At 43.1% G+C, this 16,531-nt stretch overlaps 1 protein-coding gene across 1 annotated transcript in view; it reads right to left on the bottom strand.

Annotated features, from left to right (window-relative positions):
- Positions 1-2,806: 2,806 nt before the first annotated feature.
- LOC126413095 (ubiquitin carboxyl-terminal hydrolase MINDY-3-like) overlaps positions 2,807-16,531 on the bottom strand; it is a 117,119-nt gene continuing 103,394 nt past the window's right edge. Inside the window, exons 6-7 of the mRNA XM_050082990.1 lie at positions 11,656-11,834; positions 2,807-2,962 (exon numbers count right to left, since the gene is read on the bottom strand). Coding sequence (XP_049938947.1) covers positions 2,807-2,962; positions 11,656-11,834 — 335 coding nt within the window. The remainder of the gene's footprint in view (positions 2,963-11,655; positions 11,835-16,531) is intronic.

Here is a 16,531-nt window from a genome sequence, read left to right on the forward strand (position 1 = left end):
TACAGACGAATGGAAAAACTAGTAGAAGCCAACCTCGGGGAAGATCAGTTTGGATTCCGTAGAAACACTGGAACACGTGAGGCAATACTGACCTTACGACTTATCTTAGAAGAAAGATTAAGGAAAGGCAAACCTACGTTTCTAGCATTTGTAGACTTAGAGAAAGCTTTTGACAATGTTGACTGGAATACTCTCTTTCAAATTCTAAAGGTGGCAGGGGTAAAATACAGGGAGCGAAAGGCTATTTACAATTTGTACAGAAACCAGATGGCAGTTATAAGAGTCGAGGGACATGAAAGGGAAGCAGTGGTTGGGAAGGGAGTAAGACAGGGTTGTAGCCTCTCCCCGATGTTGTTCAATCTGTATATTGAGCAAGCAGTAAAGGAAACAAAAGAAAAATTCGGAGTAGGTATTAAAATTCATGGAGAAGAAATAAAAACTTTGAGGTTCGCCGATGACATTGTAATTCTGTCAGAGACAGCAAAGGACTTGGAAGAGCAGTTGAATGGAATGGACAGTGTCTTGAAAGGGGGATATAAGATGAACATCAACAAAAGCAAAACAAGGATAATGGAATGTAGTCTAATTAAGTCGGGTGATGCTGAGGGAATTAGATTAGGAAATGAGGCACTTAAAGTAGTAAAGGAGTTTTGCTATTTGGGGAGCAAAATAACTGATGATGGTCGAAGTAGAGAGGATATAAAATGTAGGCTGGCAATGGCAAGGAAAGCGTTTCTGAAGAAGAGAAATTTGTTAACATCCAGTATAGATTTAAGTGTCAGGAAGTCATTTCTGAAAGTATTCGTATGGAGTGTAGCCATGTATGGAAGTGAAACATGGACGATAAATAGTTTGGACAAGAAGAGAATAGAAGCTTTCGAAATGTGGTGCTACAGAAGAATGCTGAAGATTAGATGGGTAGATCACATAACTAATGAGGAAGTATTGAATAGGATTGGGGAGAAGAGAAGTTTGTGGCACAACTTGACCAGAAGAAGGGATCGGTTGGTAGGACATGTTCTGAGGCATCAAGGGATCACCAATTTAGTATTGGAGGGCAGCGTGGAGGGTAAAAATCGTAGAGGGAGACCAAGAGATGAATACACTAAGCAGATTCAGAAGGATGTAGGTTGCAGTAGGTACTGGGAGATGAAAAAGCTTGCACAGGATAGAGTAGCATGGAGAGCTGCATCAAACCAGTCTCAGGACTGAAGACCACAACAACAACAGACCAGTATTTGTACACACATTATTTTAACAAATGATTATTTGTCACTATGGCGTTACCAACATTATTTGTGTTTTACTTTACAATAGCCCTGTGACGAGTCTGGTTGCATGCGTGCAAGCACATCGCCTCGAAACAGCAACTACTTTTCTGTGGTAAGAGTTTCGCTTCCTATTACCTTTTACGTTGGGTACGAAAACTATACTGTTCAAAAGAAGTAGGCGAACATGTGTATGAACGTTCAGTATTTTAAATCTGTTTTGATACAGGCGTATTGGATGTCTTGAAATCTTCGCTTTGTAATATCCACGACACTATGTTCTAGCCACAAGATGTTAAAATGAACTAAGTGTACAAACTTCAACAAATATTATCGATATTACGTATAAAAAAGACTGTATCGTGTAAAAATGACAATAATTATTTCATTATTTCTATAATAATTTAATTTCTGTGTGAATTTAAACTATTATCAGAGAACTACATTCATAGACAACGACAATTATAATAATTTTTTGTTATCTGTGATAACTGCGGTTCAGTTGTTCTTCCTGTGCTAACCGATGAACTGTTAGGACGTGAGACGTGTGAGGTCTGTAAAGAGAAAACCTGTAGCTATAATGTCTAGACGTGGATTTGTATTTATTTCAATTGTAATCCAATCTAATTAATGTTTTTAAGTGTTAATTTTCAGCTCCGCAATTAGGAGCGCAGCCATTAGCGCTAGTAATTTGCAGCGGAGTTTACTAGTAGCTGGTATAATGAGAATAATTTTAAATGCTAAAGAATAGAAAGCAAAAGGCTTAAAGACTTTTATCTAAATATATTAACTTGATATAAAAGGAATCGAGAATAACAATAGACAAATTGATTATCGTCTGTTTGCCGCCATCTTAGCAAAAATATCTCCGCGGCAGTTTTGAATCGAGAATTTTAACAAAAATAAATGTTGTTAGAGATAAATGAATGGAAGTAAATGTGCACTGGTGGTCCCGAATCTACTTTAAAAGACAGAATTCAACTCAGATTGAATCTTTAAAAATAGTGCTCACAGCACGTTACGTACTATCAATTTCTTATTTGCTGATATATTAAGCCTAATTACTTCGGGCGATTTACATGAAATATTTTAATAGGAGACATACATCAGTGTTGTGCGTGGGTAGTATTTTGTGACTAAATGTTCCTTTTGCTAGAGAAAACAGTTGTTTAAAATCTGATAAATGATATGCAATTTAGTGCCACTCACGCGGCTTTACAGACAACATTTCTACACAACGTCATGTGGAGATTTCTTTAGCAGAGTGACAAATATTAGCCGGGATAATCATTTTTGAGATCAAACCAATTGTTACGCTGACAATAGGTAACTGGTTATATATATATATATATTGCTCAATAGAGTATGGCAGACACCCAAAGTCATGTTCCCCTATTTCTGTTGAGCAATATATTTGGTGCATCCGGCAGAGTGCTGTGCCTCATAGTTCGTCGCTGGTGTAAAGTACCAAAACGAGATATAATCAGAGAAGAGGATTTATTTTAGGAGTACAGAAATGAGATGGTGAGCAGAGAATGCTAGTTGAGCGAGGGCGGGGCGCCGGCGAGCCAGCGTAGGCGGATGGCGGGCCACTTGGTCTGCAGGCAGCCCAGGATGTCGACGGGCGGCCGCTCCTCGTAGCTGCGCGCGTCCTGCTCGTCCTCCAGAAACGCCTGCGCCACGCGGTACACCACCTGCCACAGCGCACAACACGTGGACGGCCTGTACAACTACGACGAAATCATTAATAAACTGTGAGACCTGAGTTTCTCCAGGCGTATACAACTTTCAAATAACTTCCGGGAATTTAGCCAGGTAACACTTTCAGCGACCGCCGATATTTCGGCGGGAGAACACCCCGCCATTTTCAAGGCAAACTGCAACGGACAGGCGGCGTACATGCAAATTTACAACCTCGGTTCTCGGACTGAAGCTGGAAAGATAACACACACACTGAACACTAGTGCCACCAAAGATGACCAAAGTCAGAGCTATATGTACTGAGCATAAACGGCACACACGATTACAGCAGCCAAATAGATCTGCTATTGCTGAACATTGCTTGGATACTGGTCATCCCATGTTATATAATAACACTGAGATGTTGGCATGCACGTCCAGCTATTGGGACAGTGTTATTAATGAGGCAGTTGAGATTAAATTAGCGAGCGACCTCGTTAACAGGGATGGAGGTTTCTGTTTAAACTCTGTTTGGAATCCGGCTCTCTCCCTTGTCAAAAAACAGAGGGACAGAGTCAATGCTACCTCACCTGCGAATTCGTAGTCTCACCATCGATAGCTCTTACTTTGGTCATCTTTGGTGGCACTAGTGTTCAGTGTGTGTGTTATCTTTCCTGCTTCAGTCCGAGAACCAAGGTTTTAAATTTGCATGTGTGTCGCATGTCCGTTGCAGTTTGCCTTGAAAATGGCGGGGTGTTCTCCCGCCGAAATATCGGCGGTCGCTGAAAGTGTTACCTGGCTGAATTCCCGGGAGTTATTTGAAACATTTCAAAACTGGTTGGTCGATCATATAGGAGGCGTGGGAGAGGGTGTGTTAATGGACTACACAGCAGTATCACATATCCCTCATATTTACGAGAGACATTCAATAAGTAATGTAACATTTATTTTCTGAAAGCAGGTTGGTTTTATTCAGGATTCCGGTATACCATGTCATTCCCCGCTCATTTGGTTACAAAACCCTATTTTTCAACATAATCTCCGTTCAATGCGACGGTGTTACACCACCTCAATGAGAGGGCCTGTATGCCCGCATGTTACCATTCTACTGGTCGACGCCGGAGCCTGTGTCGTGATACATCAATAACCTCATCATCATCCAGGTACTGCTTCCCGCAAAGTGTATTCTTTGTTGGGCCAAACAGATGGAAGGTGCGAGATCTGGGCTACAGGGTGGATCCCAAGGGCACACACCTTTGGATACCAAAACTGGTGACGATTATGTCAGCAGTACCGACAGATACGTCCAGTTGAGCACCGAGGTGTCTGATCGTGATCTGTCGATCACCTCAACGTGTCCACACGTTCCAACATTGCAGGAAGATGGGTGGATCCCAAGGGGCACACACCTTTGGATACCCAAACAGTTGACGATTATGTAAGCAGTACCAACAGATACGTCCAGTTGAGCAGCAAGGTGTCTGATCGTGATCCGTCGATCATCTCAACGTGTCCATATGTTCCAGCATTGCAGGAGGATGGGTGGATCCCAAGGGGCACACAACTTTGGATACCCAAACTGGTGAGGATTTTGCCAGCAGTACCGGCAGAGCCGTCCAGTTGAGCAGCGAGGTGTCTGATCATGATCCTTCGATCACCTCAACGTGTCCACACGTTCCAACATTGCAGGAGGATGGGTGCATCCCAAGGGGCACACACCTTTGGATACCCAAACTAGTGACGATTATGTAAGCAGTACCGACAGATACGTCCAGTTGAGCAGCAAGGTGTGTGACCGTGATCCGTCTATCATCTCAACGTGTCCATACGTTCCAGCATTGCAGGAGGATGGGTGGATCCCAAGGGGCACACAACTTTGGATACCCAAACTAGTGACGATTATGTAAGCAGTACCGACAGATACGTCCAGCTGAGCAGCGAGGTGTCTGATCGTGATCCGTCTATCACCTCAACGTGTCCATACGTTCCAACATTGCAGGAATCACAGCCGTGTGCGGCCAGCCAGCCGGCATGCGGGGATCAGACATGGTTGCGCGACCTTGTTGCGATGATGGCAGACGCTTCGCCCAACGTTCACTGTGCTTTTGGTCACTGTCAGATCTCCGTAGACATTCTGCAAGCGCTCATGGAAATCTGCGATGCTGTGGTTTTCTGTCAAAAGAAACTAAATGACAACTCTTTGCTTGGAACGTACCTACGTTACAGACACCATTTTGAATGTTACGTATAGCGCCGCAACCTATCGGAACTTCTTGAAACTGTAGGGGCTGGAACGGTAATATCCCACGAAGTCCCACAACAAATTCCATATTTTTTCAACCGAAATTGGCCGAGAAAAAAAATGTATTGCATTACTTATTGAATGCTCCTCCTAGTGACATCAGTCGGAAATTTGATCTAATTGTGATGGAGTCGTAAAATCGAGACACTGAAAGCAATGTTGATGCAATAGATGATAAATAGCTGAATAAACGGTACAAGTAAGCATATGGGTCAGACCAGTCTGCAGGCCGGTGGGCAAACGAAGGCCACTCAGTGCTCATCTTTTGGCGAAAGGCGCCTGTCACTCCACCTCTGATTCCACCCCTCCCCTCGGCAACCAGATACAAGGTTAGAAAGACAGTAATGGAATAAATAGAGTGGAAATCCATCACAGTAAAAGATAAAGACCGGCAGTAGTAAAATAAGGCGAGGGAAATAACTAGTTCCGTAGATGGATGGGACTCAGCATGCATTGGGAGCAGTCCCTTCCTCCTAGAGAGTGACTGTTTCCATAAATTGTGCCCTTTTATTTACTTGTTATTTTTATTGCATAACGATACTGGTCTTGTCGTAACGTATTACTAATGACTGAGCCATTCCATTTCATATACTTACAAAATTATTACACCCAGATAATTGTATGAAGTGCCTGCTTCTAACTGTGAATAACTAATGTAGTATTTGTGGGATACTTTGTTTTGCATTTAGTGAAATGCACAATTTTGCGTTTCTGAACATCTGAAGCAAGTTGCTAATTCTTGCAGCACTTTGAAATCTTATCAGTATCTGCCTGAATATTTGTGCAGCATTTTTGAGACAGTACTTCATATAAAGTGCATAGTCTATGGAAATCCAGAGGTTGCTATTAATGTGGTCTACCCGGTCATCAATATACACCATGGGCAACAAGGGTCCGGGCCCGAACACACGTCTACATCTGTCGATGGCTCTCCGTTCATGACTGCATACTACATACGATCCAACAATGCTACTGTACTTTCGATAAGAAGCATATGTGTGGTATGGTGTCAAATACCTTCCGGAAGTAAAGAATCACTGTACCTACCAGACTACTTTGAACCAAGTCTGTTCAAAATACCTCATTTTGTGTGAACTAAGAATTCACGATTATAGAACCCACGCAGTCTTCAGTGAGAATGGACGATAGTTTTGCTGATCAGTTACCTTGTAAAAAGGAGTGCCTTGCGCTTCTTTTCCAATCACTGGGCACAGTTTTCTTATTCAAGGAACCTAAGGTATATAATGGTTAAAGTGGGAGCTAACTGAAGTTCAAATTCCGTATTAGAATCTGACGCGCATCTCATCAGGAGCTGGGGTCCTGTTTTACACCTAGCGATTTTAACCCTTTCTCGACGCATGTCACTCTAATATCTTTATAACTCATCTTTGTATTGGTGCATGAGGTACATTTGTATATTCTCAATTGACGAACACTTGTAAACGTGTAGCTAAAGGACATTAGCAGTTATCTCACAAACAGCTGCATTCATGATCATGGAACAAGCGCCAGATTAGTGATTTTTTTTTAAATTTCTATAACAATAAAACTGTAATATAAAGCGCCATTTTAAAATACAAATACTTACGAACTCAGTTTAAGTATGTCTCTTAAATTATTCAGATCGCAAAGTCAAGGATTATTTAGGTCGCAGAGTAGGCAATGTCAAAAAGATAGCATTAAAAATTAAATGTCGCATGCCAGTGTTGACTGAGAATCCCATGGAGTGCGTTGAGCCTCCTAATTGGAAAGAGTGTTCTTTTTCCGCGCACACTGGCCCTTTCCCTTGCAAACAGACACGTCAGATTTCTATCTCATGTGTATTTATGATTGTGAGTGAAAGTAATGACTATGTTTATCGTGCAATGTTCCGTTCGTGTCTTATGATGATGAGAGAAGGCAGAGGATGAAACCTGTTGCCGGCACCTTACCTAGTCCTCTCGCATAGCACCAGAGGGAACCGCCGACCTTAAGGTCCTCACCTCATGGACGGATCAGTATCAACAGTTTCACTTCCCATCACTTCATGAGACACTGCGGACAGATCTGCAATTTAATCCAAGACATTGATGTAAAAACTGGTGATCAAGGACTTCTACGCCACCATTTCTCCTCCACCTGACGTCCAAATAGCGCATAAAAAATTTCATCTACCGCCAGGACTCGAAATGGCGTAACACCGAGTCGAGCGCCACCTCCTGGGCGTGTTTTAGCGACCTCGGCTACAGCGGGGCATAAAGAGCATTATTTAATAATAAACAATAGTGAAACTTCCTGGCGGATTAAAACTGTGTGCCCGACCGAGACTCGAACTCTGGACCTTTGCCTTTCGCGGGCAAGTGCTCTACCATCTGAGCTACCGAAGCACGACTCACGCCCGGTACTCACAGCTTTACTTCTGCCAGTATCTCGTCTCCTACCTTCCAAACTTTACATAACCTCTCCTGCGAACCTTGCAGAACTAGCACTCCTGAAAGAAAGGATCTGCGGAGACATGGCTTAGCCACAGCCTGGGGGATGTTTCCAGAATGAGATTTTCACTCTGCAGCGAAGTGTGCGCTCATATGAAACTTCCTGGCAGATTAAAACTGTGTGCCGGACCGAGACTCGAACTCGGGACCTTTGCCTTTCGCGGGCAAGTGCTCTACCATCTGAGTCGTGCTTCGATAGCTCAGATGGTAGAGCACTTGCCCGCGAAAGGCAAAGGTCCCGAGTTCGAGTCTCGGTCGGGCACACAGTTTTAATCTGCCAGGAAGTTTCATATGAGCGCACACTCCGCTGCAGAGTGAAAATCTCATTCTGGAAACATCCCCCAGGCTGTGGCTAAGCCATGTCTCCGCATATCCTTTCTTTCAGGAGTGCTAGTTCTGCAAGGTTCGCAGGAGAGCTTCTGTAAAGTTTGGAAGGTAGGAGACGAGATACTGGCAGAAGTAAAGCTGTGAGGACCGGGCGTGAGTTGTGCTTCGGTAGCTCAGATGGTAGAGCACTTGCCCGCGAAAGGCAAAGTTCCCGAGTTCGAGTCTCGGTCGGGCACACAGTTTTAATCTGCCAGGAAGTTTCATATCAGCGCACACTCCGCTGCAGAGTAAAAATCTCATTCTGGATAAACAATAGTCATTCTGCAGTAAACGTCATAGGTCAATGATTATGTTGTAAAATCGATGCTCAGGATCTGTGGCAGAAGATTCTAACCTCTTTCCATTTTCTTGAGCTCAACACCTCATTCATTATTCATTGCGGTGAGGTGCTGACTAACGAGGAACCTCTAGAGTGCGAGGTTACAAAAGGCCAGTAATGTTTATGCCATTCGTGCTTTCTACCATACAACCATATTATTGGCTTATAACGGCAACAGGGCCGGGACTGGAGTTATCTAATGGTGAACAAAGCATGACTCTACGGAGCGTCGACGAGTGACTTACAAGTGCTACAATGCTGTGGTGTTGATACCAAGCAGAGCAATGTCATCGATAAATAAAGCAAACACTACTTTATAAACACAACAACAGTTGGTGAAGTTGACATTTCGTCAGAAACGAAACCAAGGAATTTCACAGGTGAGAAAGAAGTGACAGATGAAATATTAACGTTTTTGCAACATGAGTCAGTGGAATGTGTGGTGTCGTGTACGCCCGACTGTACGGACAATGTACATGAGTACAATCAAGACGATACGTACTTAGCAAGTAAAAGCGATATCGAAACACGTGTCGAGCCATGAAGTTCATCACCCTTGTCGAACAGGGAGCCATAAATCCCGTCTCTATGCAAAGGAAGAAAAGGACAATCGTTGTCCAAGATGCAGGTACTAAATAGAATTACGTGCATGGAAGATCATCCGCAACACAGCAAAAAAACAATTATGAAGAGATTTCCAATAAGCTCGCAGTAACAAGACCGTGTTGTGCATAAGAAAAACTACGGACATTCAAGGGAGGACAAGGCGTATTTGTTACAAAAAACGTTTCGAGGATACCTCATATAGTTTACAGGATGTGCACGATAATAACCTACTACGTTGTGCACATCAAATTGCGTGCGACATAGACTACAGTGATTTCAAGGGAAGCAGTGGGTGGTTGCATAACTTCAAACAGTGCTACCGAACTGGAAGACCTAAGGTAACTAAATTTAAAACGAAGTGTCAACTTGACAGTGCACAGCAGACTGCAGAATCGGCCCTAAGATTTTTAGATAAAATATACAAACTTATCGCATCGTTCAGTAAGGAATTTGTTTTCAGCTCCGACCAATCGGGATTCGAAGAGGAAATACATATGAAAGGAATCCCGGAAATTAGAGGTACCTAGAGAGTTGTATCAAAATCAACTAACATCAATGCCTCAACGCGTTCGCATACAGTTATGTCGAACGTTAATCTGGATGGTAAAGTGGCTGGAAAGTTGTTTTTGTGCTGGAAGCAGTTGGAGGTGCTCTGCCCCCCCTCCCTCCCTCCCCCCCCCCCCCTCACGATTCTTTCTTGTGTGCATGATCTCGCAAGAGCAGTAGGGAACATTTACGTCACACCAAGCAAGAGTGGGAAAAGGGTCGTAAGAGAATTACGAGGGTTACTCCAAAAGAAATGCACACTATTTTTGTAAAAATACAGTTTTCATTCTGCATGTGTGAAAGTTTTACAGGGTGTTGATACATCCTTCCCGCTTGTTTTCAAACTTAGTTCAACCTGTTTCCGTGAATCCGTGAGTGGCGCCGTCACAGCATGTCTTCAAGATGACTGCTACACTTGTTCGTCAGAAGCAACGTGCTGTCATAGAATTCCTGTGCTGTGAAAACGAGACAGGGAAACATCCACAAGAGGTTGAAAAAGGTGTATGGAGATGCTGCTGTCGATAGCAGTACAGTTAGTCGGTGGGCAAGCAGGTTACGTGATGAAAGCTGGCACGTCAATATTGAGGATTGTCCTCGCAGCGGCAGGCCACGTACTGCCCACACTCCAAGAGTCCAGACAATGTGCAGAGAGTTAACGAATTGGTGACTGCTGACAGACACATCACAGTGAACGAATTGTCACGCTACGTTGGGATAGGGGAAGGAAGTGTTTGCAGAATACTGAAAGTGTTGGCGTTAAAAAAGTGTTGGCGTTAAAAAAGGTTTGTGCCAGGTGGGTTCCCAGGATGTTGACAGTGGCTCACAAAGAAACAAGAAAAACGGTATGCAGCGAACTTTTGGAACAGTACGAGAATGGTGGAGATGAATTTCTTGGAAGAATTGTGACAGGTGATGAAACATAGCTCCATCATTTTTCACCAGAGACGAAGAGGCAATCAATGGAGTAGCATCATGCAAATTCACCCAAGAAAAAAAAATTTAAAACCACACCTTCTGCTGGAAAAATTATGGCTACGGTGTTTTTCGATTCCGAAGGACTCTTGCTTGTGGACATCATGCCAAGTAGAACCACCATAAATTCTGATGCATATGCGACGACACTGAAGAAACTTCAAGCTCGACTGAGTCGTGTTCGATCACATCGGCAAAAGCAGGATGTTTTGCTGTTGCACGACAATGCACGGCCACATGCCAGTCAAAAAACCATGGAAGTGATCACAAAACTCGGATGGACAACACTGAAACACCCGCCTTACAGTCCTGACCTGGCTCCATGTGACTATCATCTCTTTGGGAAACTGGAAGACTCACTTCGTGTAACAAGGTTTGAAGATGATGGCTCCCTTGTGCACACTGCCAAACAGTGGCTCCAACAGGTAGGTCCAGAATTTTACCGTGAGGGCATACAGGCGCTGGTTCCAAGATGGCGTAAGACAGTTGAGAGGGATGGAAATTATGTGGAGAAATGACAATATTGTTCCTAAAGGATGTATCTAAACATGTAGTATAAAAGATGGATTTTAAAAAAATAGTGTGCATTTTTTTGGAGTGACCCTCGTACAACTGTGGTATGAGCACTGCTTTTGCCCGATAGCTGATCAAAATAACTTTCCTTTAGAGCAGACTGTCTCTCTCGAGAAATTTATACTGCCTGCCTGGAACCACCAGACAAATTCAGCCTCTGGGTGTTTGTTATTTCTGTACCTACAAAACATATTACCGCACTAGCTGCTGATACACCTTAAAGGATAGCCAGTTTCACGATGAACTCCACGACATACTGTTTTGAATTCGGTTGCGTGCTATCACGTTCCATCAGTTCTCATCACTCCGTTGTGCCAATATGATTCTATAAGCATTTTTTAAAGAGTGGATACCTAGCTTAACGTCCTGCACGGTTTGTAACTCTCAAGACGTTCGACTTCGATTTTGATGGTGCGAACCTTTGTGATGGAGACGACCTGGTGAAATAGACTACGCACTTTGAGGTGTCTCTCGGTAAGCTGAAGCGCCATTCGGTCAGGTAGCGGTGCTACAGCGATGCTGACGACTTACCTTGCCATCGGGCGCGGAGCCGGACAGCCCGTTGTAGTGGTACAGGATGAAGGAGGAGGGCAGCGGCTCCGAGGGCGGACACAGCTCGCGCAGGAAGGCAGACTCCAGCACCACGCCGCACCCGTCCGGGTCCAGCTGCTCGCACAGCACGTCCGTGAAGTCTCCGTCCGCCGTCATGCCTGCCACACGTCGCCATCTCAACTGCTGTCGAAAAGGCTTTCACATACCGCTTCGCTTTGTCAATTTCCAGTACGATATACAGGGTGTTTCAAAAAGAATGACCTGATGTTGGAGGGTAATAATTACTAAACATGGGACGTGATGGGAAGGAAATGTGTGTTGTCTGAATGGATGTAACCTGGAGTTTCAGAAAACTGCCGTTAGGTGTCAGTCGATGCGTCTTCTCAGTAGAGAGCCTGTATAGGGAGAGTGTGGCCAACCGGACGATACGGCGGCCATTTTTCTGCCAAACTGCGGGCGGGACTTTCGAATGGCCAGTAGTGGAGTACACACTCACCGAATCAAAAGCACAAGACAACATGGCGAAATCATTCGTTAAATGCCTTTCTTTACAGCTATGATATACTCATAGTAGCCTACTAAGTACAGCACAGGAAAATTTGATAGAGTGGCTATAAAAATTATTCGTTACTTGCATTTATCTCCTTTGAAGTTCGTTTACTAGACATATTGCAATGAAAGTAACGTAAATAAAAAATATAGTGTATAGCATTTGTTTTGTATCGGAAGTGCATAACGCTAAAGATTTAATGTACTTGTATTACGTCAGATGAATGAAAGTCGTAAGCAGTTTTTACTTGTGACGTATTAGACGTATTAGTACTTCTTGTCACGTCTTCAAACTTTTTGCATGTCACAAGTAAACAACTGCTTGCGACTTTCTTTCATATGTATACTGAATACCTCTCGTAGACAACAAACGAAAAACATTACAAAAATCAGGTAATGTTAAATGTAGGCTACTGTAATAACGACCAAGTATAACAAGAAAACTACCGTATCCCTTCTACCCCACAGTAAGTAGGCCTACTAAAAACTGTCTTCAAGAGTACCTACAATTATTTACTGCGAATAATGTTTCAGCAACCATGACAACTACGGAAAACGTGCTTACAACTTGCCTGCGTCAACAGTCAGGCAATAATACTGAAACCAAAATAATGCCTAATGTTCTGATTCGGAACGAAATAAAATTTTACGCTATAAAGTCGAATGAGCATAGCACAACAACTACAGGAACTTTCCGTTTCCAGCAAGGACTGTCGGATATTGGCTTCAGAAAAGCTTGTGATGCTACCAGTATGCACGAACTGTTAAAGAAATAGAAGCTTAAAAATGCAGTAATTTGTTAATAGGCCGACCTGTTTTACGTGACTAAAAATATTTTAAAAAACTGACACCTTAAAATCAACTTGTATTTAAGATCGCAAACGCTAATTACGTATTAAAAACGATGTACAACTGAATCGAACATGCATGCACAACGCATAACAAGTCTCTCAATAATTGAAATACCTTTTAATCGTTTCCAAAAGTCCTCTGAACTTCAATTCAACGCAAAAGCACGGCGAACATAGGCAGCGCGAGAGACGTTTGGCAGAAAAATGGCGCCAAAGCTAATCAACCAATCACGGGCAACTTCACTTATGGCCACTCTCTCTGTATACAGGCTCTCTACTTCTCAGTTGGCAGTCAGTCAGAAGTAAGATGGCGTCCGTTCAACAGAAGGCGTTGTGTGGGCTGCAGATTGCTACGAGTGAGTCAGTGACTTCGTTCCAACCTGCTTTTCGTCGGCGTTTTGGCACTGATCCGAACATTTGAAGAAACAGGATTTTTGTGTAAAAGCAGGAGTCCAAGTTGATCTCGCACTTCTGATGACATGGTGGGAACAATTCGGCAAACGATTCAGCGGAATCCACGAAAGTCTACTCGCCGCGCTTGAAGAGAACTGGCGACGTGTCATACGACTGTCTGGCGGCTGTGAAGGTGTCGTTTTGTGTATAAACCATACAGACTACTATTAGTGCAAGCTCTTCACATTGGTGATAAAAGGAAATGGTCTGACTTCGGCAATGCTCTGCTGGAGGATATGGAAAACGATACATATTTGTCGCGGTTAATTCTCAGTGATGAAGTAACATTTCATGTCAGCAGTAAAGTAAACTGACATTACGTGCGCATATTGGGAATCCAGAACCCTCAAGACATTACTGAACACGAAAGAGACTCACCTAAAGTGAAGTTCTCTGTGCCATTTCAGCTGAAAAGGTGTACGGGCCCTCATTTTTTGACAACAACAGAGTGCCTCGAATGGGCTGTCTCCAAAACTGCAGAATTGGCAATCTCCAAACTTTCAGGAGGACTCGCACGACTATTTTCCAACAGAATGGAGATCCTTCACACTGGCACCACAACGTACATCAGTCTGTCAATGACACTCTGCCTCAGTGCTGCATCGGGTGCGTGGGACCCCGAGACACTGCCCTCCGTGCTTGGCCTCCAAGATCGTCAGATATGACACCGTGCGATTTTTTCTTATGGTGATATATAAAGGAAAGTATGTTCATATCCTCTTTATCTCGTGACATAGAAGAAATGAATAGCATAACAACCGCCATAACTTCTGTAAAAAACAGATATATTATGTAAAGTTTATTACGAATTTAGCTATCGTCTAGGTACTGTTCGTGCTGCTGCTAATTCACAAATAGAGGATTGTCATAGCTTAGCTAAAACTTAAAGATATTGCGAGTATTTTGCAATTTATCTCATATTTTTAGTATGTTTTTGTCAATAAATGTGGAGTTTTGAAATCAGATCTTTTTTACACCCTGTAGTATGAGACTGTGCTGCACTACATACTAATTACGAAGGTCTGAGCATAAGGAATAGATTCTCAGGTATCTGAGTGGTTTGATGACTTTAAGTAAGGCATATTGCGAAACAAATTTAAGCATAAGCACTATACGTGCCCTCTCAGAACATAGCAGCATAGCAATATAACAGAAAACTTGCATATGTAGATGACTTGGCAACTGCAACCAGGCATAAATCTATAGAGATGACTGAATAAGTATTATTAAAACAGCCTGAGATCCACGAAGTATAAGACAGAATGCAAACAAGGCGGAATGTTCGTGTTTCCGTCTGAATAACAAAATGATTAATTAGCAAGCTGCAAATAAACTTCAATGGCTCTCAAATCAGGTATAATCTTCGCTCAAAATATCTACTTATTACACCAGACAGGATTCTCACCACAAACAGCACTTAACCAGTACAGTTGGAAAAGTTGCTTCAAGGAACAACATAATACAAAAGCTCTGCGGGTCGTCATTGGTTGCACTAGCGAAAACTCTCTGATGTTCGACCTTGGGTCTAGTGTACATCAGAACAGAATATGGCGTTCCACTATGGCTCACGAGCCATCCTGTTAGTAAACCTGGATACCCAACGGAACACAACTAAGAGGATCATCTGTGGCTGCAATAAACCCACTCCTACTGACTGCTGCCAGTACTCAGCAACATTCTCTCCCCCCCCCCCCCTTTTCCTCTCCCTCCAACAAGAGGCCTCTCTACATGACTAGAAGAAGACAAATAATAGTGACCCACTCCTGCCCATCCACAAAGACATTGCTAGTGCATCGTCAACAAGAACTAAGTTTTGCCACCCTACAGTCGGGGTGAAACGCGTCTACCTGCCTCTGTCTGACTCGATTCCTGCGAGATTAATTCTGGCACTTTTAAGAATATAAACAAGGACATATGTGAAATAACTGCTATCAGACTCCACCTGTTTCTGTATAGTTTGAAGTATCTGCTGCTATAGAAATGTACGAGCAGTTTCGAAATCCTGCCAGGTAGTGAGTGGAGGAACGCGAGTTTATCTTCGGTTTAATCATCAGATTTTCTCTGGGTAGAGAGATTACAGGCGACTGTTTCTCTGTAGTACACAAGTTGGTCCGCTTGACTGTTCGCTTTTTCGCGATCGGTAGGAGAAAGAAAGTGCCACTCTTGATTCTGGTTTGTTGGGGTCCGAGCCAAGCTTGCTAAGATTTAGTTTCACGGAGGATGCTTCTGGTAGGATATTCATTCAGTTAGGCATCGGTAGATTTCCCAACTCTTTTCAGTTTTATTTCATTTGTTGGTGCTTCGATATTAACTTTTGGTAATTCGTGAGTTGAGTTTTGGTTCACTTCTTGATGTGTCTTTGTGTGATTGCTTCCACACGGAAGTCGGTCGACTTCACCAAAATTAATGGATTGCTTCACAACTCGAAATTTTTCGTTGAACTAATGATTACTTTTCACTTTCATTTAAACCGCAGTCTAAAATTTTAATTGGTGTCTTGTTTCTCTTCGTGTAATGTGTGCCCGGTTATGAGATGTGGTCAGGCGAAATTTCATGGTAGTTTAATTGTGCCACTTTCTCTACTTGAAACAGTTTGTGACATGCGCTCCACGAGGTACGGTGTTTTGTAGCCACACACATTTCTTCGTAGTTTTTTCCACCGCTTCTTGGTATTAAAGTGCTTCCTATCCTAATTTAATCGAATTCTAAAGGTCTTTCCACGATTTATTTTACGTATTTCGATGCATTTACCTTTGTATATCTGGTGCATGCGGAGTAAGAGATTGTCAACTGAGTGTTGTTCAGATACTGAGGCGTTCGTAAGCGGTCTTTTTTAAAACTCTTCCTAACGTCGTAAAAGACCGGCAACGCGAGAGCAGTTTATGTAATGTGAATTTTCGTGATAGTAGTCTGTTGTGTTGGCACTCGCATGTCAGACGTTATGTTCTTGCTCATACAACTGCCAGTAACGTATGATTAATCCCTTTTGCAAGCGTATCCGC

Source organism: Schistocerca serialis, chromosome 7 (assembly GCF_023864345.2).
Source record: "Schistocerca serialis cubense isolate TAMUIC-IGC-003099 chromosome 7, iqSchSeri2.2, whole genome shotgun sequence".
NCBI lineage: Eukaryota > Metazoa > Arthropoda > Insecta > Orthoptera > Acrididae > Schistocerca > Schistocerca serialis.